We start from the raw sequence: 25,823 nt of genomic DNA on the forward strand, positions 1-25,823 counted from the left end.
CCCCCTTTCCCCCTTATCCGTTTCCATTCCTTCCATAGAAGAAAAGGAACCGGAAGAAGAAGAAGGAGGAAAGAAACGATGGCGCGTCCCCTGCCCTCAGCCTCTCCATTCCCTCCCTCTTCCCCTTTCCCCTTCGCTCCGAGATGCCGAGCCTTCCCCGTATTCTGCGCCATCTCCACGGTTGAGAGGAAAGGCCGGAGGAAGAAGGATTCCTCCTCCTCCTCTCCCTCTTCGTCTACTTTTGGAGTCTCGGTGTCTGCTGTCGAGCGAGGCCTCAGGCTCACCTTCATGCAGGAGCTCATGGAGCGCGCCCGGCGGCGCGACCCCGTCGGCGTGTCGGACGTCATATACGACATGATCGCCGCCGGGCTTACCCCCGGCCCCCGCTCCTTCCACGGGCTCATCGTCTCCCACACACTCTCCGGTGACGAGGAGGGCGCGGTATTCTCCTTCCTATACTCCCAAGTTTCTTTCTTTCTTTCTTTTTCGCCTTTTATTTCCTTATATCTTGTTCTTGACTTGCTATATTTTTCATCTGGATTGGTGTTTCTGTTTTTATATGCTTAGAATTTATAATGAGAAAAATGAGACATTTATGATAAAACATTGTGGTACCGTGAGAAATTCAAGTGGTGCTGGCTTCTACATTGTTCAAGAAAACGGTTTTTGGAGGAAGGTACTCTCGAGTGTGCATCATTAGTCGGAAGTGTGGGGATTTTGAAGGAGCACTGGTTGAGTGCCTAGCATCTGGTTTGTTTTATATGGTGTTGGGAATGGCGAAAGATGAATGGTTTGCTCCCGTAGTGTGCTGTTGCATTGGGTCTAGGTGATGATGAAAATTAGTAGGGAGAAATAGGTAAAGTCGAAAAATATATTCAGACGAACAATTGATGACTCAGCTTGAATCCGAGGTGTGAGTCCACCGTGATGATTGAATTTGAAGACTGCTTGGTGTGACTCCATGATTGGATCTGAGGACTGCTCGAAACACTAGGCAATGATGATCCCTAGGTCTTTTTTGGTGATTCTCTTACATCTCTATTTCTGTTTTTTTTTTAATTCTTAATGGTCCACTTAGTTTTTCTTTTTCAGTTTTATGTTCATTTGCACATATCTTCATAGTTGAACTGATCATGGGCCGGGCCTATGTAAAATTTGACATTTTTTGTGCCCAAGCCTGGCCCGTGATCAGCTTTAACTTCATAGGGCCTCATTTTGGCCCCTCATTATGGTTCAATTTCTGAAGACCTTGGACTTTATGTTCTGTCCAATAAGCCAATGAGCATTGAAAGTTTTCAAACCATTTGATTTCCTACCTTTGGTCCACATCATAAATCCTAGCTAGATGTTGTTGAGTCTTATAACCTAGGGGTGCTATTGGGTTGGGCTGTGTCTAGGTATACTTAATTTAGACCTATACCCATTAGGGGACCGTGTCTAAATTTTGACACAAAACATACCCCTTCGATCAATTGTGTTGGATCTAGGTCTAGGTAGGTATAAATTTTTAAGAATCATTAGATTCATCGCTTGGGTACGGATCGAGTCTAGGTCTCGGTCCCAAATGGGTACATGTGAAACGGTAGAGAAAATAGAAAAAATATATATGATGATGATGATAATGTATGATGGCCAAAGGTGGGGTACTAGTGATGGGGGCCATTAGGTGGAAGGTGACAAGATAGGCCAAGGGGTGGTGGAGGGAGGCAAATGTAAGATTTATTTAATATACCCTATAAGAAAAGCTAAACATTAGTAGAATTATAAAATATACTTATATATATATATATCTATATATATATATATATATATATATATATATATATATATATATATATATATATAGGGTAAATCATTAGGTACACTGATGCAATTGATCCTAGATTGAGTCAGGTACTTTTTCACTGACCTAGACCTATTCCCAAAATTCTTTATGGGTCTATCTTTGGGCTCATACCTCATCAACGAGTCTACATTCCAGGTTGGATGCAGGTCAGTTTGGGCCTATGTGCTGAGGTGAGCATGCTATTCTACCCTAAGGAATAGATGTTCCAACACTTTGTTCATGGATAGCTTGGAAATCCTTTTCCATCTTTCCTTATTAATGAAGCCAAGCTCCTCATTGAGAAAATATTTGATTACTTCTCCAAAACTCCTCTGACCTGTCTAGGTGATCCATTGATTTGGTTGTGACTGACATTGAAGTGGAGTCTGCATCTTGTGCTTGACAGAGAAAGCCAATCTTATTATATAGCACTTCATGATTAATTTATAACATGGATTTAAATATTGGTCGGTGTACGTTTATACCAATTGCATGTACTGCTACCAGCCACAGCTGACCTAGTATTTTCCGTTGGTTCAATGGCAAAACCAGCTTGTCCATGCTGACTGAAAAAAATGGCTTGTGAATTGGTGGTATCAACTAGTTCGACTGGATTTGGATAGGTGATGAATAATTCAGCTTATTTGGCAATTTGATGGCCGCATCAAGCTGTTATGTGTATTCTTTAGACGCTGAAATGATTTCTGGAGCAGCATATATTTTATGCTTTTCATCCCAGATAAGAGAAGAAGGAAGAGAAAATGAGAAGAGAAAAGAAAAGAAAGAAAGAGCTTTTGGTATGCAAAGATTAATTTCTTCATAGCTTGAGTTACCAAGTATATGTATATATATATATATATATGTATATATATATATACGTATATATATACACGTATATATACACACGTGTATATACACACGTGTATATACACACGTGTATATATATATATACGTACGTATATATACACGTGTATATATATATACGTACGTATATATACACGTGTATATATATATATACGTACGTATATATACACGTGTATATATATACGTACGTATATATACGTGTATATATATACAGACGTATATATATACGTGTATATATATACGTGTATATATATATACGTGTATATATATATGTATATATATATATATGTATATACAATAAACAAATGTATACAAAAACTTTAGATTACCTAATTTTATGATGATGCTAAGCGGGCTATATATGTGGTCGCCTAATGCTAAGTAGCTGCCTTTGTGGGCCATCTGCATGCAGTTACTGCATATGCATCCAGGTGATCCAAGTGATTGCATCCACATATGAGCCACATACACCAATTTTTAAGATACTGTTACTATTCAAACCATTTTTCTATAGCATAGTTTGTTAATTTTGGAGGATCTCACTTTAAATATCATTCTTTACTATTCAGCCCCGCAAGATAAGAATAAAGAATCAGTTCCAGAATAACTTTATGCGATACTGTTTTCATCAAAATAGACTGTCATTTGGTCCATTTATTTTTCCTATTTTTAGCATGTTATCTGGATTTATAAGTTATAATTTTTCTATAGTCTATCATTGGCATTTCATTCTTATATGTTAATTTCGAGTACACTTATGCTGGATTACTAGTGGATCTGTTGCAGATGCAGTCATTGAGAAGGGAGTTGAGTGCAGGCTTACGCCCTCTACAAGAAACATTTGTTGCTTTGATTCGTTTGTTTGGCTCCAAAGGTCATGCGACAAGAGGTTTAGAAATTCTTGCAGCAATGGAAAAATTAAAGTTCGACATTCGCAAGGCTTGGCTAGTTCTTGTTGGTTCGTCACTTACATATTTAGGTGCTTTCGGAACATTTCACTTACTTCCGGTTGAGTTTGATTCCTCTCTCTCTCTACGTGCAGAGGAGCTAGTTAAAAACTATCATCTGGATGATGCTAATATGGTATTTCTGAAAGGAGCTAAAGGAGGATTAAGAGCTACTGATGAACTTTATGATCTTTTAATAGAAGAAGACTGTAAAGCTGGAGACCATTCAAATGCTCTGACCATTGCATATGAAATGGAGGCTGCTGGAAGAATGGCAACAACATTTCATTTTAACTGTCTTCTTAGTGTTCAGGTAATACTTAATGGTTCATGCTTTTGGCCGATTAGTTTCATAACTTGGAAATGAATTTTGTTGAATGTGGTTCTTTGGTTTAGAAGGACAAAGTGTTATGATGCAGTGTGTTCCCAGTGGCAACAATTCTTGTTGATGTTTAACACTAACATTTTTGATCTGTTAATGCCACACTTGTATGACATTGGTTCTCTCTATGATGATTATCTTGCATATGTGATTCAATTTAATGTCCAAATGCCTTGTGTCCTGCGCTAGGAAAAATGTGTCATGTTAATATGAAGGTTTGAAATGCACTGATGTTTGGTTTTCATTTTTTGGCTTTCTCTTCTTTTGATCTTTCTTGACAATAAAATGTATTGTTGTGTAAAAAGATGTCATAAAAAAAATTTTCGAAAGCAATCAATTGGTAAAATTATCTCAGTAGTAGGGAACACATGTATGCATGGCTTGCCGAACCGACCCCAAATAGGTGTTATGGACCATACTGAACCGAATCAAGTCGGAATGGTTCAGTCAGGTTGGCTCGGTTATAACACCCCCCCTCCCGACTCTCGAGGGTTTCGACGGCCACCAGTAAGTTCCTCTCTCTCTTCCTCCGCCCCTGTTTCTCTCTCTCTCTGAGGGTTATGGTTGGAGTTTCCCTCGGCCCTCCTTTCCCTCTTGCTCTGAGGGTTAGGGTTAGGGCTTCCCTTGGCCCTCTCCTCCCTCCCTCCCTCTCTCTCTCTCTCTCTCTTGCTCTCTCCTTTTCTCCCTCTTCCCCTCCCTTTCCGGCTCTCCCTATTTCGGTGTGCCCCGGAATGGCATGATACAGACCCATACCTTGCTGAACCGGTCGTTGGCTGATACGCCTTCTGGTGCCTATTCAGCAAACCTTGAATGTATGTCTTGTTACAGAATATTTCTTATACTATGCTGTCAATGGATTAGACTTCTTCATGTGTCTTGGAACAGTTGCAGCCTACGGTTTTTGTTTTATTATATTTGGTGGCCATAATACTATAAAGTACCTACAATCTTGTTTGGCAAGTCCGAAGTGATAATCATTACCCTGGAACTTTGTTATTTCCATGCTTATCCTTAGCTACAGGTCTTAGCAAACTGATTATATCTTGACCTTCTTATGCAGGCTACTTGTGGAATACCGGAAGTAGCTTTTGCGACATTTGAAAACATGGAATATGGAGGTGAAGGTATGAAATCTATTTAGAGGTTGTTTATCTATTTCATTCTAAATAATGCTTTTTTTAGCTTTAAATTCCTTGGTAACATTAATTTGATGAGTATCTGCTTCTTAATTTTGATATGCGCCATTAGCAAGAGAACATGTATCTCTTTATGAGTTCTTGAAATTCAATTCAGAATGAGACTTTTCATTGAAAAGGTTTCATTTTAAGGCCTACCCCACTGAAATAACCATGTGCCTTTTTGCAGCATGTTTTCTCCCTATGATGCCACCTTGATTTTGCTTGGATATGTCGAAATGGACTTGTTCTGTAGTTGATATTTGGTCATAACTTGCACATATTCTTAGTTGCTGTCCATAGTTTCCTATCTTTAACTTGCTAGTTAATTAATTTAGTTTTCATTTTGACAAATCATTTTTTTTGAAATATTCATCTTCATTACAAATGATCATGAAATACTAGACATGCTTCTAAAGTGTCACAATACTGACTACAAGAGTACGAATACAATTTGGAAGATGTTTTGAAATTCCTTATGGTGCTTATGAACTTATCTATAAATATTATGTTTAGGTTTTCTTTTCTAATTCTACAACAATCATCAATCCTTGTCCAAACATTTTTTTATAGTTTTCTTTTTTTCATAAATCATCGCTTCCAGTTTTGTCCATTTCTCTCTGAAACCATCTTACCAAAAGGTGACACTGGAAAATTTCACCTTGAACTGTACTGAAGTGCTTTGTAAAACAGTAATCTGGAATCTCTTTTATATGAACTAGCATAATTACACAAACTTGTCTATTTAATGTTACTAGTAAAAGTACAAGTGCAAATACATGTGGGGCCAATAGATTGCAGTAAAAAGTGTATCAGAGATTCAGAATGATTCCTTTTCTTCCTTTCAAGGTCATTTCTTTTATGCTATGAAGACTTGCTAATAAAAATGATATAGTAATCCGCTTTTGAAATGAATGTCCTAATGAAAGTCAACTTAGAATCACTTTCATACACCATGAATTTTATAGCAAAGATGACAGGCATGTTGGGCACATAAGGTGCTAGGTGAAATTGAGCTAGGTTGATTTTACTAAAGCTCTAGTATGAGGTCGATATTTATGAGCTCAAGAAGGGACATTTGATCTCTCAATAAGTATCTGCGGTCTCCTTAGAAGTCAAAGATAAAAGGAGTAGATTTGGAGTTGGAAGAGTAGACAATGTTTCATATGGAATCCTTTAACGAAACATCTACAATCTAGTGGTTGTACCCTTAATTGATTTGGGAGAAGGTTACGGGTTCAAGCCTTTGTATTTCTTTTCTCCAAGTGTTTGACCTAGGTAATTCTAATTTTGTGGAGCTCCCACCATTGAGAGAATGAATCATTTTTTCCTCTCTTTTTTTGAGGGGGAGGGGGCTAAACCAAAGGAATTGGGATTCGAGACACTTACCTCTTGGAATCTTGAGTTGCTTGCAATAGGACTTCTATGTTAATCACAAAAAGGGATCACTGTGTTCAACAAATTTGCACTAAGATTTATTTATTTATTTATTTTTTGGATATAAAAGGTCATTACAGATCACTTAGGCTCTCCACATAAGCACCAGATTCATCAAAGAAAGTTGTTTAACTACACAAGCTTTAAGATGATTATATACCATTGCTGGCACTATGTTAAAGCTCATGTGATTTTGCTTCTCGTTATTGTTTGAAATTTATTTTTGAGCATTCCCTTGGTATGCTACTAAAAACAATTTAGGAGCTTTAGTTGAACGGTTACCATATTTGCATTACCAAGTCTAGCGAGGGCAACAATCTATGTTAGGAGAAAATATGTATGTGCATGAGTGTGTATCAGTATATCATGTGTCTATTTGATGTGTGCATGGATATGTGTGCTGCATAGCTCAATGTGTGCACAAATATGTTTATGCTATCAGCCAATTCTTATCATTTGCTTTCGCCTCAGGCTTGACTGAATATTTAGCTGAATCCATCTAGAAGTGCAACTTTGGCCAAAACATGACCCTAATCCTCAATTGCATTTAGTTGGAATAATACTTATTTAACTTGAGTTGAGTCATGACAGCAAAAGTTACACTAATTCGAATTCAAATTGGGTTTAAGTTGAAGTGTTGACCCTCCATAGAAAAGGGTTGATAACAACATGTTATGTGTTAGATATAAAACAGATGCAGCTTACCTTTGGGGATTTTGAACACACACTTGAAAGCAGAAAGAGAATAGAGCATAAAAAAAAAAGTAATGGAAAGAAAATCAAGTCCATCTTTTTTGCTAGAAAATAAAAAAAAAGATATTTATTACATTTTAGCTTAATTCTACCATAGAAAGAGGTGCTGTGTAATCATAGGAAGGAGGGTTTTTCTAATTAGGTTAGGATTTAATTCTTTTCTTCATCAACTATTTAGCAAGGAAGGTTTACTCAGAAGAGGTTTAATAGCTTCAATCACTTTTATATCTCTATGAACTTGAAAGAGCTTCAATTAAGATTCTATCTATATGCGCTGTAGTCTGCCAACATATTGGTAGACTTTTAAGATTCTCTCTATGAAGTTTGTAACTACCGCTGTGCAACATATTGGTAAAACTCCTTCCTTCCAATGAAACTTGCAATAGAAAATTCAAGTCAAAAAATACAATTAACATTTTGCTTTAAAAAAATACAGAAAAGAAATATATGGAAATTATACCATCTTATTCCTTTTTTACATAGAGATGCTGACTAATTGGTAGCTTGTCCTCTTCCAAATAGCAATATTTGCCCTAGCTGAACCTTTTGAGGATCATGAAGAGGTGGCAAATTCTCCAGACTTTTCTTCAGGCTCTAAGGAGGCATGGAAGGGGTCCTTTCAAACATGGAAAAAGTGCAAAAGATTGAGAGGGTTCATTTTTGAACCGAGATTGGTTTTCCTTGTTGGGAAGCTCAATTAAATTGATGATGTATTGTAATTGTTTCGAAGTGGAAGAATGTTTCTATGATCAAGATTGTTTAAATATTTCCAATGAATGAGATTCCTTCTGGACAAAAATGTAGTATGTCGATTATTTTTACTTTTTATGGCTTACTTGTACTTGAAAACTAAATTAAGAGAAACCCTTTTCATATGACGTCCTTTGGTTACTGGAACACTGTTATTCAATTAATCAAGAATGTCAAACTAGTAAGCAGTCACTCTTGAAGTTGATAAAGTCCACATAATTTGTAGCTTGTGCAATTTTGCTTGCAATCTTAATATGTCTGATGGTGTGCATATGGCGCTGTCTGTTGTTGTTCTCAAGTATTAAGTGCTAGTGCTTTTAGGCATGCTGGCCCTTTTGGCATGGCACAGCACAGTTGGCATGGGGCAGCATCTGCACTTAGTTTTTGTTTTTTCCCCTTAAATGGACTTTCTTTGCTGTATTGACATTGTTTAATTGCTACTGGATGAGATTGGAAGTAATGCTCCTGTTTATTTTAATACCATGCAAGTAAAATCATAACAATTATAATTAAATCATTGAGGTGGTTGTTGTCTGGCCATGGTTTCCTTGGATATTTGAAAGAAAATACCTTTGCAACTGATATTAATTTAAATTCTGCTTGAACTAATTATGTCCTTATGTTGCAGAATACATGAAACCTGATACTGAGACATATAATTGGGTGATCCAGGCATATACTAGGGCTGAATCCTATGATAGGTAAAATTTATAGACTTGGGATGTTGATCACAATTTCCTTTTACCCTGGCTATCTTATTTTTTAAATTTTTAATGCAATTATCTCTACGTTTAATATACAACCTATATGGAAGGACAACACTTTACATAGAAATAATGCATCACTGGACAATTTCGAGTGCTGATGAATCAACTGTAGCCTTTAGAATCAATTTTTGCGAAACTCTGTTTTTCTGTTGTTCTGATTTAACAAATACTTATGCTCAGCACAAAACATCTTCAAAAGACATTTTACTGTATTTCTCATCAGGAAGAGTATCATGTTGAAAATTGTTGCATTTCTCTCATTTCTGTAACTTTCATAAGCTTCTAATGCAATTTGTGCTTCTTAAAAGAAATTGGCATTCATTTGACATATCCTTTGCTCCTTAATCATAAACATAAAGAACTATTTTCATTTATTACCTTCAATTTTCATTTGTAATCGTTAATGGTTTTTTATGGCCAAAAAGATACAAGTTCAATATCATATGCAATAACAAAAGCTTCCCTGCCTCCTCGTAACACCAAGTCATAGGTAAGTTGATAGACTTTTGTTGGGATGAATAGGACCAAGGAGTCCTAGGTTCATAATTAGTTGCCACGGGTCCTTCTAAGACTACAAAGTGTTAATTTAGGCTTGTTTTGGTTTGTTAGCCTGTGGCTTGTTATAGGATATGATGCATTCTTATGAATTCTTTTTCGGTGGATTCTGCATCTCTTGTATCTCTTCATTTGCTTTCTTTATGTAATTGCTCTGCCCTTGTAATGATATGATGGATTAGGTGCTTCACTCACTTCTCATGCCTGTGATTGAAATCATGTGCGTTTCCTCTACGGGTTTCTGCATGCTCAAGACTATAGAAGTTGACAGCCATCAGTGTCCTGTCGGATTTGTATCAATACATTATTTAAGGGGCATGTGCAATTAGTTCCTTTAATTTAGATATAAGGATCAGACTATTGCTTTGCTGCCTAGCTATTCCCTAGATTTTCCATGTTCCACCATTAGATTCAAGATTCCTGAACTATTGTACAATCAACTATTCCTATTGCTTAACTCAATAGTGGGATGGACTTCAAGGATATTAACCTTCAGCTTTCATCTTGCACTTTCACCTTGTTGACAATGACCTCAGAAAATTCTGGAATGTGCCCTATTTCATTTTTATCTTCACCTTTTTATTTTTTTTATTTTAAATTTTTAAATACATTATGGTTTCATGGGAATGTATAAGATACAGGGTTTAGCTGCACTTTCACCTTGTTGACGATAACCTCAGAAAATTCTGGAACGTGCCCTATTTCATTTTTATCTTCACCTTTTTATTTTTTTATTTTTAAGTTTTTAAATACATTATGGTTTTATGGGGATGTATAAGACACAGGGTTTAGCTGACTTACTAGGGATGGTGGTTGAAGATCACAAGTGTTTTAATGTTATTTTTTTAATTTATTTTTTATTTAGTTCTTAAGTTCTTTTGTTTTGGTGTTGCTTTATAGGGTACAGGATGTAGCTGAATTACTTGGAATGATGGTTGAAGATCACAAGCGTTTGCAGCCTAATGTGAAGACTTATGCGTAAGAAAATTCTCTTCTCAATATGTTTAATTTGTTTAACAATTTTCCATGTCTGCCATCATTATATGGAATCACATTTTAAGCAGCTGACAAGTATTGGAAATTGTTTTGTAATAATTTTCTTTTGTTTTAATGTTGCTGAATAATTTTTCCCTTCAACTAAGTTGCTCGACCACATTTTCCTAAATTTATAAGGTTTATGGCCCAAATTTCCAAGAATTCCTACTGATGCTTCGGTGAGAAAGTGGTCAGTATTACTCCTAATAAACCAATTGAAGCCTATCATTGTCTGTCATGATAAACTCCTACATTAAGTTAAACTGATAGAAACTACTAGTTAAAAAAGGAAGATCTAAATCCCTTGTCGTAAAAAATCTAAAAAAAACTATCCTATAATTCTCCATCTTCGTAGGTTACGCTTTCAATATGTTTTACTGTGCACTACGATTATGCGCGTATACATTTTCAACATTGAGTATTGTCTTTAAGATGAAGGAATTGGCACCAAGAATTTCTTCAGTATTAAAAGCTGATGACCTATTGACATTTCTGGCTTAAAAGTAGATTCTAATGGTTTGTCTGTATGAATGCAGTTACTGTTTTCTTGCTGTGTCTTGTAACATCATTTAAAAAACAAAGAATAGTAAAGGTACAAAAGGTAGGCTTCATAGACAAATTATTATTTTGTGCCTATCTGTGTACATTATGCTTTAATAATTTTCTTTCGCTTTAATGTTGCTGAATAATTTTTCCCTTCAACTAAGTTGCTCGACCACATTTTCCTAAATTTATAAGGTTTATGGCCCAAATTTCCAAGAATTCCTACTGATGCTTCGGGGAGAAAGTGGTCAGTATTACTCCTAATAAACCAATTGAAGCCTATCATTGTCTGTCATGATAAACTCCTACCTTAAGTTAAAGTGATAGAAACTACTAGTTAAAAAAGGAAGATCTAAATCCCTCGTCGCAAAAAGTCTAAAAAAAACTATCCTATAATTCTCCATCTTCGTAGGTTACGCTTTCAATATGTTTTACTGTGCACTACGATTATGCGCGTATACATCTTCAACATTGAGTATTGTCTTTAAGATGAAGGAATTGGCACCAAGAATTTCTTCAGTATTAAAAGCTGATGACCTATTGACATTCCTGGATTAAAAGTAGATTCTAATGGTTTGTCTGTATGAATGCAGTTACTGTTTTCTTGCTGTGTCTTGTAACATCATTTAAAAAACAAAGAATAGTAAAGGTACAAAAGGTAGGCTTCATAGATAAATTATTATTTTGTGCCTATCTGTGTACATTATGCTTTAATGTGTTAATAGGTCTGTTCAAGGAGTCTTTATATATCCAATTGCTAATATTTTTGACATTTAGTTATGATCATCTTATGAACTTTTGTTTACTTTGTGTATGAGAACTTTCTTTCTTTTTATTTTTAATTGTTGTTTTTTCTGCTCAGGTTGTTAGTGGAGTGTTTTACTAAATATTGTGTTGTAAAGGAAGCTATCCGGCATTTTCGTGCCCTTAAGAACTTCCCTGGAGGGACAAAAGTTTTATATAATGAAGGGAATTTTGGAGATCCCCTCTCTCTGTATCTTCGTGCTTTATGCCGTGAAGGTATAGTTTGCAAGTTTTTGTCATTGTTTTTCCTAATATCTAGCATTATTTGATCACATAGTAACTAAAACTGTTTTAGTTAACTAATACTAAGCACATCAGTTCAAAATCAAACTAGTTAACTCTGATCAAGAGAGGTCCTAATTTTACTTTTGAGTGATCAATTGTATTTCAAATTTTTATTGTTCATTGCACATTTTATGTTGTCATTAAGGGACAATTATCCTTATGCACATACCAATGTTGTTTATTATGGACTTCTGAATGCTCATGTGTGATAGTATTCAATAAAGCCTAGGAAACATCATGCCTTATAAGACATCTTTGTTGGAATCAATGATTGAGGTGCTTGCCATGCCTGTTGGCATTGGCCGGCATGTGCTGTGGCATAATGGCTGATGACGATTGTATCATGCTGTGCTAGGTGTATGCTGCCGGATGCTGTGTGCTGGCACAAGCCCATGGTGCAGCATGTACTGTGCTGATCGGTTATTGGTATGGGCCCGTTTAATAACCATAGTCAGAATTTAGCCTTATAAAAAATTTTCACCTACCCAACAAAAGCTAGCTTCTTGACCCATGATTTTTCCTTTTGATTTAGAAGCTCTTGTTTGCTTGCCAATCAAACAGGGTTGAATGCAACATGGGATATGCAATATAGCTTAGTCAAATCCTAGCAGAGTTTTCACCTCAATTGGGTTAGACTAAGGTCGGAGCAATCAGTAATGGGCACCGTACCAATTTTCCGGCGGGACGACTCAGTACGGGCCTGGCATGACCCGTATCGAGAGAGGGACCGTGGGAGAGGAAAAGAGAAAGAGAGATCAAGCGGGGGAGGGAGGGCTAGAGGAGGGTGGTGGACGCTGGCGGAGTGCTAGCGAAGGTCGGAGGAGGCCGTCGGTTAAGTGAAGTCGGCAAATCTCTTGCCGACTTCACTTAAAAATCGCGATTATTTTTAAGGTCGCGGCGATCCTGTTTCGTTCGAAATAGGGTCAGTGGCCATGGCCTCGCTTTCCACAGTCGAGGCCGACCTTCATTGGCCTCTGAGAGCCTCCGTCAGACACCTCCAGGACTCCACCAGCGTCCTGCCTTCTCTCTCTCTCTCTCCCTCTCCCGCTAGCTCTCTTTTCTTTTTCTCCGGCTCCGACAACGGGTTTCATTTCTGTTGTTGGAATCATATCGGTGAGCCACCAGTATAGTTCGGGACGGCCGGAACTGTATCCGTGAGCCACCGGTACGATTTGGGATGGCCGGAACTGCCCGGTTTGGGACGATTCCGCTGACCCTGGGTTAGACTGAGCCGGTTATAGGCAAAGTTGTGGCTAAGCGCCTATCCTTCACCTTTGTCATCACAAATAGGTTTTGTTGTGGCTAAATGTGAATAGGCAGCATCCTAGCATTAATGAATTTCGGACTTTTGATATTGTTTTAAGCTTATGTCTATATTGGCCGTCTGCATGAATCAACCTTTCAACCTTTCTCATCTATGCTTGGAATTGACATTAGGGGTGTTTCCACCAAAAAAGGAAAAAAGAAGAAGAAAAGAATGATATTTTTCTTTCAATATGCTACCTTACATGTACCGTTAGTATTCAAGCATGGCAAAGACAATGATTTTCTTGGGTTTGATATTGGTAAACTTAATTTTCTCTGCACACATCTTATTGCTGCATTGATTATTTGATTTATTAAAAGCCATATACTCTTAACATGTAATTTCCTGGAACTATTAAATAAAATAGCTTGTTAGGAAAGTTCTGCTGATTTTCTTGGGTTTGATTTTGTTAAATTTAATTCTGCACACTCATGTTGTTGCTACTTCAGTTATTTGATTCGTGATATACAGTATACTTGTAACATGTAATTTCTGGGAACTATTAATTGAGATAGCCTATCAGGGAACATATGTTGGGGAGACTTTTTTATCATTTTGTTTTTCAATTCTTTGATCTAAGGTTCTCTAAAATTACATATTTGAATGACTGTTGATTTACTTTCTCAATTTTCTTTCCTTTCTATTAATTAGCATGTGAAAAGAACTACATATTATGTTTAATATGCTTTATCCATCTAAGATTTTGAAAATTATGGTACTGAATTTGTTAAATTGCAGTTAAGAATGATAAAGCTTTTTCTGCATGTGATCTGCAGTACCTTTTTATTCTTTTTTTGAAATTATTCATCTAAATGATATTGATGTTGTCTTGCATATTGTGAATATAGTACTTCCCTGAGCAGGTATGGTTATTTTTATAATTAGGAAGAGCTGTTGAGTTGCTTGAAGGTTTAGAAGCAATGGCTAAGGACAATCAACCTATTGCACCAAGAGCAATGATCTTGAGCAGAAAATATCGAACATTAGTTAGCTCCTGGATAGAACCTTTACAAGAAGAAGCTGATATGGGATCTGAAATTGATTATGTTGCCAGGTGTGCCAGATATGTATCTGTAGATTCTTAGAATACTTGTAGGATCTTCCTTTACTTGCTGATTTCATGTTGATGAGGCTTCCTGATTATATATGCACTGTAATGATATTGCTTGCTTGATCTTATAGCCGCTGCTTTTTCCTATTGTGGATGTCTATTTCTCAGTGATCTATGCATGGCAAGGTTTCTATGTTATGACATGACACACTGCTAATCATTTGCATCTGTCCAAATTTAGGGTTTTGCTTGATTTCTCTTCTATCAGCATATTGGTGAAACATGTTAAGTCTGTGGTCTTATTTTGGAAGTTGATATGGGATTTGAACCATGTATAAGATCCAGATAAAATCGACATTTCTAAGGGATACCACATTGAACCATGTATGTGAGAATATCCATAATCATTTATATATGGTCAAACTACAACATGGTTTAAAATTTTTTCCAAACCAGGGTCCATAATATAAGTTTCGGAAGAAACTAACTAAATTTTTTTCCTTAACTTGAGATATGATCTACCTTGGTCTCTGCCTCCACACCTACCTTCTGCCTAGGTGCTATGTGGTCCCCTCTGGCATTTCTTAATTTCATTTTCAAAATGCTGTTAAAGTGTTTGGTAACTTGTTGATATGATGTCAATGTCTTTACGGTACAATCTAATCTTGAGTTATTTAGTTTGCAAGATAAATTTCAAAGAGCCATAAAAAATGGTTGGATCATTAAGATATTTACTTTCTATTCTGAAAGAGTTTGGAAATGCATATATGACCTACAATACACCAATAGACTCAGCCACACTTATTAAAGATTCAGCATGCTGATAGAATCTCTAATGATATATCTACATGTGCTACTTGAGTGCTATGTTATCTGCACCCTACAATTAATTGCAAAGTACCTGCACGCAACACTTAGGAAGGAGTATGGGCATGACACTTGGAGAAAATGTAGGGTTTTGCTCTGACAACATAGAACACACCTGATGCTAGTAACCCATAAATATTAGAAGGTTCAGGCATTTAGACCCACTGCTGCACCCGATGCTAGTACCCAAGTATATGTAACATTACTTGCATGTATAAAACATAAGCATAAAGAATTGTTTAACTGAAGATTTTCTCATGTTGTCTCTATTGTTTGCATTACTTTCATCATTCATTCAAACTTATGCTGTGGTTTTTGTTGTTTGAATTTTACGTCACTGTAGGAACAAAATAGGCATACAAAAATGAGTCAGCTTCTCACTTCTCAAACAATTTCTTTTGAAGAACTGAGATGCATCGTGCATGTAAGCTGTTGTAGTATTTTAGTACTTCCTTTCTCCTGTGGTTATGTTTTGCTTGCACTAGGTATGTTTCTGAGTTCTTTGTTGATTAACTAGCTATATAGCAGCAAGAGGCTTGGACTGTCATAGTGATTTTTGATACTTCCTCCTGCAGTTATGTTCTGCTCACACTGGGTACTTGATTGTTGACCAATTAGGTATATAGCAGAAGGAGGGCTTACAGGAGAACGTAAGCGGTGGGTGCCACGTAGAGGAAAAACCCCTCTGGATCCTGACGCTGTTGGGTTTGCCTATTCAAACCCAATGGAAACATCTTTTAAGCAGCGCTGTCTTGAGGAATATAAGTTTTACCATCGTAAACTCCTGAAGACCTTGCACAATGAAGGACCTGAAGCTTTAGGTGATGTGTCTGAAACTGATTTTCTTAGAGTGGTGGAGAGACTGAAAAAGATCATTAAGGGGCCTGAACAGAATGTGTTAAAACCAAAAGCTGCAAGTAAAATGATAGTCTCTGAGTTAAAGGAAGAGCTAGAAGCACAAGGTTTGCCTATAGATGGAACTAGACAAGTACTCTACCAGCGAGTGCAAAAGGCAAGAAGGATAAATCGTTCACGTGGCCGGCCACTTTGGGTGCCTCCTGTGGAAGAGGAGGAAGAAGAGGTATATATAATTTATTTTTTCATGATCTTTATCTTCATGATTTTTTGAACATGATACACTCAATCAGTTAAAATACAATAAGAAAATGATATGCCATTTCTTTAGTAATTCTTTTTTTGTGCACTAATAGTTCTCAGTTGACATAGTTTCCCCTCTGATACCAAGAAAAAAGCAGCAGGTTGTGGTACTAGTTTTTTATAGATATTTTTTTTATCTTATTGTTGTCTTAATAGGTCGATGAAGAGATAGATGAATTGATTTCACGGATTAAGCTTGAAGATGGAAATACAGAGTTTTGGAAACATCGTTTTCTTGGTGAAAGCTATAATGATGTTCCTGACAAAGACATTGAATCAGAAGATCCTAATCCTCCTGATATGTTGGACGAAGTTGATGCTGTGGAGGATGTCACAATAGAAACAGAGGAAGATGAGGTAGACGAGGAGGAGGAAGTTGTTGAACAGACAGAAAGTCAAGCAGGCGATCTGATCAAGGACAAGGAAGTTGAGAGAGCTAAGCCTCTTCAAATGATTGGAGTTCAGTTGTTGAAGGATTCTGATGAAACAACTGCCTCTTCAAGAAAATCAAGAAGAAAATCTACCAGAGCATCTGTTGAGGTTCGCATTTCTACAGCCCTACTTAGCATATGTCATTGATTTTTCTCTATCATTTGTGCTAAATGTTTGGACTTTTTTAGATCTATAAGTTTCACATGCTTCCTTTCAACAACTTTAATAATTAGAGTTTTCTGTTTATTCGTTACTTTTAGTCAGAATATACTTTTTTATGCTTTAATGCTTCTCGATGCTTAGATGTTCATTTCTGATGCATAAAATCCTGCTTGTGGTTCGACAGCTAACTCAAACTTTAGCGAAATTTGTGAAAATAAACTTTTGCTTGGCATCAATGTGAATCCTGTGGCTTGCAGAGTTTTCACAAGTTCATCTCGAGCAACTTTGGGCAGTCAGACTGACTGCTCCATGACATGGGTGTTTATCAAGAACAATCAGAAGCTGTTTTCATTTGGAAGATTCCATTTATACAATGCACTGAAATTGAGCCCTTCTATGATTCTTCACACTTGGATCATGCCATGTATTCTTACTTTATCAATGGTTATGTGGCCTTCATTAAGTTCCAGTTGTTAAAAAAGCTGAGTATTCTATAGCTTGTTTCTGATTAGGTTGCAACTGTATTAGAATAAGGTTGTGATTCTTTGTGCACTATAGAATATTTTTTTTTCTCTAAACTCAGGTTACATGATGTCTTCAATATTGAGTAGCTTCCTTTGTTTTGATGAATTGTCTCACTAATATTTCTTAGTCTATTCTGAATTGCAGATTTCCCGTTTGATTTTGTTCTGAATCATTAGTTCTAGCTATCAACAAAAAGCATTCCATGGTAGAACATAGGAATCCATGAAACAGTTTATTGTTATGATTAACCAGAAAATTTGAACAATATTAGCAGAATTTTTGGTAGTGCCAGCTTTAACTACTTCAAATTCCTGTCTATGTAATCATCTCCTCTATAGGGCCTCATGTTCTGAACATAGGATTCTCCACAATGCGAGGAGGAACACTTTTTTGCTAAAAATGTGTTAAGAGTCATGTATTGAGTACATAGAAGACATGTCCACTGATGTAAAATCAGAGAGCAAAAAGTCCTAGAATGTCATCTATAAATTTTTAGTGAGTAAAAAACCAAGAAGGGAAAAATAAAATTCAGTGATTGTATCTAATTTGCTCAACGAGTTTAAACTTCAAAGATTTGGCCCCATATGAATTAGTAGATTGTCCCTGTCTGTGGGATGCAACAATAACTTGATCTTATTTTAGGAGCCACTGTTCTTAACTGCCCCATTATAGAGTAAGCCCAAAGAACATACTGAATTGTGAAGGCAGGTGGAGGGCTTGTCGTGAAAACAACTCATAGTGAGTCTTAGCCCATGTAAATTCCATTCTTCTTACTCCAAAAGAATGAGGAAAATGAATCAACAACCATATAATAATGAAGCTTATATTCCCAATTCCTCATCTCGATGATTAATTGTTATAACTGCTGGTCCAAGTAGTTCCTAGGATTTGATTTATGGAGTGGTCATCATGTAAATCAAAATTAACTGGGTAAGAGATGGAAAACATAATCATGACTAAAGATAACTAATGTGGGTGTGGTGATGCCATTTGACTGCCAAGCAGTTTTAAGAGACTTTCTACACAGCTCTTTTGATGGTATGAGAAAATTTGTTGCGCACTATAATGACATTTTGATATTCAAAAGTCGTGCTATTGAGTAACATCTTTTATGTTATTCATGGCTACATGTTAAGCAACAACCTTGGGAAGTTCCATGTCTCCATCTTGGTTGGGACTTTATTAAGGTATTTCAAATTCATCATGGTTTTGTGACTCCAACTTGTTAACATTAATTAGTTTCATAACATGGCTCATCTCATTGTATAAGAAATCAACATAAACATGAATCTCCTGCTCCCTTGATAAGTTTCATAAATTTACACATTTGAACGGAGTTCCAAGACAAATGACTTCCAACCACAATGCACTACGTAGGGTGTTTTCAGTGTAGATTGTGGAAACTCATGACTACGTATCTTTCCTTTTCTAGTATATTTTCTCCAAACTGCTGGCTTAGGTCTATTTTAACCAGAATTGAGATGGTTTGGATCTGTGATCAGAGTTGAGATGGCAATTAGGGAAGCTAACAGCTTTGTGGAGAAGATAAGATGGCTAGTGTGGGTAAGGAAGTAAACATACTATGAGCAGAATTAGTTGAGAGCAAAACAATAAGCATGAAAAATAAGTACTTCAATCTGAAGAATTTGGGGTATGGACCAATTTCAAAGAAAGTTGAAATAACAAAGAAGTAATGACGAATCTGTTGCCTGATAAATGATCATCAATGTTCATTATAAAATTTTAACCTGCTAAATTTCTATGTTGTTATCTGTGCAAATTGACTTATTAGTTAATGACAAGATTGACTAAATATAACAAATTTTTTAAAAGTCAATATTGAAAAGCTTTATCTTTTGTCCTGAGGCTTCCATGCTTATAACTTGGTCACATTAAGTTGTTGAAACTCTTGATGATCTTTGAATTGTTAATCTGTTGGTGGTCTAAAACATCTTCAAATCATTTTTTTCCTCACATATATCACTGTATGTGAATTTCTCTCAGTTATAAACATTTATTGACCATTTTTCACATATTCTTACCTATTGGTGTTTGTTGAAGTTTTAGATTTGGATATTCTGGTTTATCTTTAATCTTGTAAGTAGCTGTTTTTTGCTTGACATACTCTTGTACTGGTGACTTAAAACTAAAGCTCTTATTTCCATGTTGACAAGAAATTTTATTGCCATGCTTCTAGGATGATGATGATGAAGACTGGTTTCCAGAGGATCTAAACGAAGCTTTTAAAGTCATGAGAGAGAGGAGGATTTTTGATGTACAAGATATGTTTACCATAGCTGATGCTTGGGGTTGGACTTGGGAGAGGGAATTGAAGAATAAAATGCCTCGCAAATGGTCACAAGAATGGGAAGTTGAGTTAGCAATCAAAATCATGCATAAGGCATGTTTCTATTCTTACTGTATTCCTTTAAGAGGATAGCGACATGCTTCATTTCACTACCTTAGCTGAAGATGTGGTCTACCTGAATTAAGTAGCATCTCTTTTATTTTTTTATCATTAAATTATCCATTATGGTTTAAGGCATAGACATCTTAGATGAAATATCTAATACTTAGCATGATTAGTCTAGCATCAAAAGGCTGTAGATATAAAGTCATGAGTAATATCTTATATTAAATTTTTTTTATGCTAATATTTATTTAGTCTGATGATTAAGTACCAAAAAAAATCAGTTTGGACATTTTTTTTTTTATTTTTCAATGATGCTTTTGGATCTCTCTTTTAAGAAATCACAAAAGATTTGACCAAATGAGTTTTTGCATCTTTCTCATGTCATCAATAGGTTGCTTCAAACAAAAAAGTGAAGGTGAAAACTTTTACTTCTTTAAAAAACCGGAAATATTCGATTCTCTCAGCTAAAAAGCATATAAAAACAAACTAAAATATGGAATATATGTAGAATCTCTGGAAAAACTTATGAAAACCTCTATTATACTTGCGTATATATACTACTCATGGGAAGAATAGTGTTCTAGCTCATCCCTGATGTTTGTAATACTGCCCACAAGGTCATCACATCAATGCACCGCTGGCAATAACCATGAATGAAGTATTCCCCTTGTGTACCACAAAGAGTCAGGATCCTTAGATTTAGGCATCAGTTTCCCTCATATGAGTCATTGCTTAGGAGAGTTATGTAGTTTTTTTTTTAAGTCAGAAATTACCTTGCACTAATATTCAACTATGACCACAACTATCAACCTTATCCCAACTATCTGGGTCTATGCTAGTTTCAGTTAATATCGCAATATTTTTTTTAAAGTGAAGAAGGATAAGCTCAGAAGGTAAGCTAGTTATGCATCATAAGTTATATATTAGATGTAACAAATCTTTTCCTGTTACATGTTTTCTGTAATCAGAGATAGAAATTAACCAGGTCTGGGCCAAGAATATCAAAGATTTGCAGCTGTGCTCTCCTGATGACTCAGCTTGACCAATACTAAATTCAGCCATAGACCTGCCTATCTACATCTTAATGCATAATTTTGACACCCATCAACCAAACCTGTATGCTTTAATACTAGGAAATTGAGTCAAGAATCTGATTGTTTATATTTTAATAGGAAAAGGCGGTTAGGTTTCTTTTGTCAACTTAATCATATTTCCAGGATGTTGACAGGCTCTAGTGTCTAAAACAGTTAAAAAGTCTTGCTATCTACATTAGATTTTTTTTCTTTTTTCTCTTCAGGAGAAGTCAGCAAATCTGTTGGATATGCTCTGGGGGGTTACAAGGTCAAGAACAATTTTATCGACTTCTACATTGTCTTCTCCAGTTATTAGAAAGGAAGTGGCACTTAAACCTAGCATTTTATCAATCGTCACAACCTGTTGGCAATCATATTGTCTTAGGATTATCTGGTCTTTTCATAATTGTGGCTATGCTAAATTACCTTGCAGACTCATTCTTCTGCTGGTGGGTTGTTCATTGCTAGACTTTCTTATTTGGATATCAATGGTTGATTATCCAAGCTGTTAGGCTTTTTTTGATATTAATGTTCGGTAGACTTAGAACCTTGATCAATGCCTAAATGCCAAATTTAGAGATGAAGTAAATGAATTCCAAAGAAAAAGAAAGTTAAAACATTTATATGAAGTTGTGTTTGTAGTGAAACATTAATCTCGAAGTATCTTGACCACATACATCTTCGAGAAACACGTCAGAGCTCATGTTCACATGAAAATTTGACAGTTTATAGTGCCTCAATTAGATCTTAGAAAAAGGTACTAGACAAACAATGTGCTGAAAAGTTTGTTCTAAAATCACATTTGGTTGTAAGTCTATTGAAACTGTAAGAGTTGTGAACATCCACAATACAATACGTGGGGTGTTTATTAAGCGTAAAATCATGCACGAGAAGAGCACATGAGGTACAGTATGTCTTCATATTTATGCCAAATTGGAGTCTTAGATATTTCAACATCTTGAACAATACCAAACTACAGAGAGGAAAATGCCTGAATGGTACTTTATCTTAACTTGTTTCCTTCTTGTCCTTGTATTTGCACGTATACCTGACCCAAAATTGTTGCCCCATGGATTGTCACTTTCGGAAACATTTCAGGAACTCCACTTTGCACCCTATAATCTTCTTCCTGAACTATTGGTAGTCCTTAGCAGGGAACTAGTTTTTTGGCCCCATATTCTTTTGCACCTTTATGATTAGCTTGTGCCTTAAAATTTCTCCCCTTAAATTATTATTTCACCTGCAAGGATAACTTTGATTTGGATAAATATTCTGTATCTATTAGAGGAGCATTTGATATATCTTTTTGAAGTTAAATTATTATTTATAGATAATCCATAAAACTTAACATGTCCTCTCTTTTGTCAGTTTTCATGTTTCATTGTTCTTGTAACTTGTAGTAGACAAAAAAAACTACAAAATAGTGTATGTAAAACTACTTTCGTAAGACTTATCTTCAATTACATTAGATTCATTTTTGCTAATTGTATAGTAACTGGTCATATTCATTCCCAGATGGTTGTTGTCTACTAGACAATCTTTTGTAGTCTAAGTATAGTTAATTGTCTAATTTCAGGTCAACAATTTTTACTTAAGATCCTAAACTTTGTATTTGTCATGACTCTTTCTGTAGAAGAACCATTCGGATTTATTTTTCTGACTACTGAACAGAAATACCTGATCTACTTTCAGGTGATTGAATTAGGTGGGAAACCAACTATTGGAGATTGTGCAATAATATTGCGTGCTGCTATAAGAGCTCCCCTCCCGTCAGCTTTTCTAACAATCTTGCATACAACACATAGTCTTGGTTATGTTTTTGGGAGGTACCGAAGATTCTTTATTTTTCATATAGATGACGCACGTATAATGTATAGTTGATCTGATCTCCTTGACACATCATATAAATTAACATCCTCGATAATTAACACCTGCACATCAAAGATGTTTGTGAGGGTTGGTTTTCTTAAAATAGTGTTAATTTGGGCTGTTTGACAAATGACTGAAATCTGCTGTCCCTGGTGATCAGGATGGTCATATAAACTTTTTGATAGCAGGATGATTTCTCATAATATTCAGATGTGCAATTAACATGTAGCACATGAATGTCATAGGCTCTTGATTTAATCTAATATTATTCAAGCATATGTTTCTTGTCTAATTTGCCTATGCCGGTTAAAGCTTATTTTTGCAATATGTACATGTCCTATTGCAGGATCCATTTTATTTAATTCTTAGCTTAGACATACTAATATTAATTATATAACAATGGGTTATGACGTCTACGATGATTAGAATAATGCAGACAGCACTCTTTTGGTTAGTGCTCTGAACAATGTATAAAATTATGGCGACCTTGCTATCAGAAAACTTTAGAGAGCTAGTGGTGACATCTAGGATGGAGTTTGGATAGATAATGTGATTCTTCTCACCATATTATGACCACTGACCCTTGTCCCAGCTATTTGGAGTGGCCATATCATTGTTTGACAATTTTTAGAACTGGCTGTGAATAAGCATCAATCTCTCACCCTTTCTTCCGAGGCTTTGGAATGGCATCGGAGGGCCAATTATGATTCAAGCTATTGCATAAGATCCCGGAACATCTTCTGGTTATCCTATAACTTAGATCATTGAGTTGATAACTGTATCGCTCAACTCATATTAATTGTATGTTGGTTTGATGTCCTTGGTAAGCTGTCTTAATATGTTCTATTAGGTGCTGATCCATCAAATGCTGAATATGGATACTTGTTAGGTCAGATTGATACTACCATATAGTTCTGGAACAAGCACACTCAATTCCTGGCTTTTATGTTTGGATTATCGAATTTAAAATACTAACATTCCCTCCCTCGTTTTGCTTTCTTGTTGTTTCAGCCCATTATATGATGAAGTCATCTCGCTTTGTCTTGATCTTGGAGAAATCCATGCAGCCATTGCAATTGTTGCGGACATGGAGACCGCTGGAATCAAGGTTCCAGACGAGACCCTAGACAAGGTGCTCTCTTCCAGACAGACCGTCGATTCTACCAATGAGGAGTCATCTGTGCAAGAGTAGTTCTTATGGAAGACCCATAGCAAAGCAAGCCATTAGAGCTCTACAATCCAGGATATATTACAAGCAAAGTGTACTTGTTACATTCTTCCCTACATCTCAGGTTGCAAGTCCGTCACTCTTGACTGGCTTTTGCTGATGGCACTCAATTGCGGGTGGGTTGGAGTTTACATAGGCACTGGAGGTAGGTGACAAGATCTATGCGAGATCTCCGCTGGCAGAACGTTAGTGGACACGGCTTCTGAAGCCGCGTGGGTCGCCTCGCCACTTGCACTTTGGATAAAAGATGTTTTGTTCCCTGTAAGTAGGGTGTAATCAAATTCCTGGTGATTGTGAAATTATGATGTGTCATATTAGATTTTACAGTGAGACTAGGAGGGCTAGGCGCTTGTTCCATGTTAATGGCCCTAAGTTTATATGTGAAAATGGGATGCGACATTGCCAAATACCCCTGTAGTTTGCAGCAAGTATTGGGAATTTAACGAATTTATGCATATTGTTAGTTCATAAGAGGTTTTGAACAAGAGTGCTGCTAACAAAAGCAGCTTATGGAAACCCAATAATGTAACAGGTAATGTGGCACCACAGTTTCATCATCATTATTATATCAGCAAGAGTCGAGCAAATTGATAGTCAAGTTTATTTCTACCTCCAAAGGCTCAATAAGATTGAGCCATGTTTAGCAATGACATCGGTGGTAGCAAGTTATCAATAATTTTCCTTCAGAAAATAAAATGAATTATGTACTTCCTTTCATCTGGAAATCGACTTTGAACCTAGACTCCTTAACTTGGACTCAGATGCATTGGATTAGGTCTGGTTATGCCTGACCCAGCCTGCCTCGAACGGCCAGATGGCTCTAAGAAAATCTTGAATGGACCTGACCCAATTCAATCCGGTTAGCCGAGAGTTAAATCTGAGTCAAATATCATGACCGGAATACATGGTTGGCTTGCCTTGGTCTTTACCAATGCCGGTTGCAGGCCTTATTTCTGCCCTTTCAGGCCCAATATAAAATTGAGCTAAATTGAAGTATTCAAACCGAAGCATATGTTTAGTCCATATATTTTCAAAGAAGCAGGTCACAGTAAGTGTCAGAAGCTCATCATTTAGGACCTGGAAGCAATTTTGATGTTTGAAGTTGTATGGCTGAGTACATTTATCAACTCAACGTATAGATGAGAAATGTTAAAATTCAATTGATTTGATTATATCTTGATGAATAGTCCCTTGCAGATTTAGGTGGCCTCATATATTTTGCTTTAGCGGTATATGTGCTTAAGTTGCAGGTATTCATATTAAGTTCTTTGAAAATCATCCTTCCTGTTTAAGAATTCTCCGAATTAATCTATTACCCAACTAGTTGAACTCTTCAAAATAATCTATTCCTGAAATAGTTATGGAGCTAACCACAGAAGTAGAGCTAACCAAAACGGAGCATAAGTGGGTCATATGGTTCAAACCCAAACCAAATGTTGATGAATATAAATAAGCTCCAGCTTGGACCAAAATGCCTTCTTCCACCCTCAATTCTTCAGCAACAATCTAGTCTGAAACCTCCCAATAATCAAGCAGCCGTTCAGAAATAAAAATGGTGATCCTCCACTAATTACCACTGGATTCAGCCAACTTTATTGAAAATTAATTTTGACGGTG

The 25,823-nt window shown here is 36.2% G+C and overlaps 1 protein-coding gene across 1 annotated transcript; it reads left to right on the plus strand.

Moving 5' to 3' along the window:
- Positions 1 to 24,722, plus strand: LOC103723700. Its single transcript, XM_039119794.1, has 13 exons — positions 1 to 441; positions 3,476 to 3,647; positions 3,732 to 3,949; positions 5,079 to 5,142; positions 8,762 to 8,834; positions 10,356 to 10,433; positions 11,896 to 12,053; positions 14,314 to 14,482; positions 15,965 to 16,427; positions 16,661 to 17,044; positions 19,821 to 20,024; positions 22,802 to 22,935; positions 23,990 to 24,722. Exons 1-13 carry the CDS (start codon positions 79 to 81, stop codon positions 24,168 to 24,170), a joined length of 2,661 nt encoding a protein of 886 aa, XP_038975722.1. The 5' UTR covers positions 1 to 78; the 3' UTR covers positions 24,171 to 24,722.
- The last annotated feature ends 1,101 nt before the right edge of the window (positions 24,723 to 25,823 follow it).

Source organism: Phoenix dactylifera, unplaced genomic scaffold, assembly GCF_009389715.1.
Source record: "Phoenix dactylifera cultivar Barhee BC4 unplaced genomic scaffold, palm_55x_up_171113_PBpolish2nd_filt_p 000616F, whole genome shotgun sequence".
Lineage (NCBI taxonomy): Eukaryota > Viridiplantae > Streptophyta > Magnoliopsida > Arecales > Arecaceae > Phoenix > Phoenix dactylifera.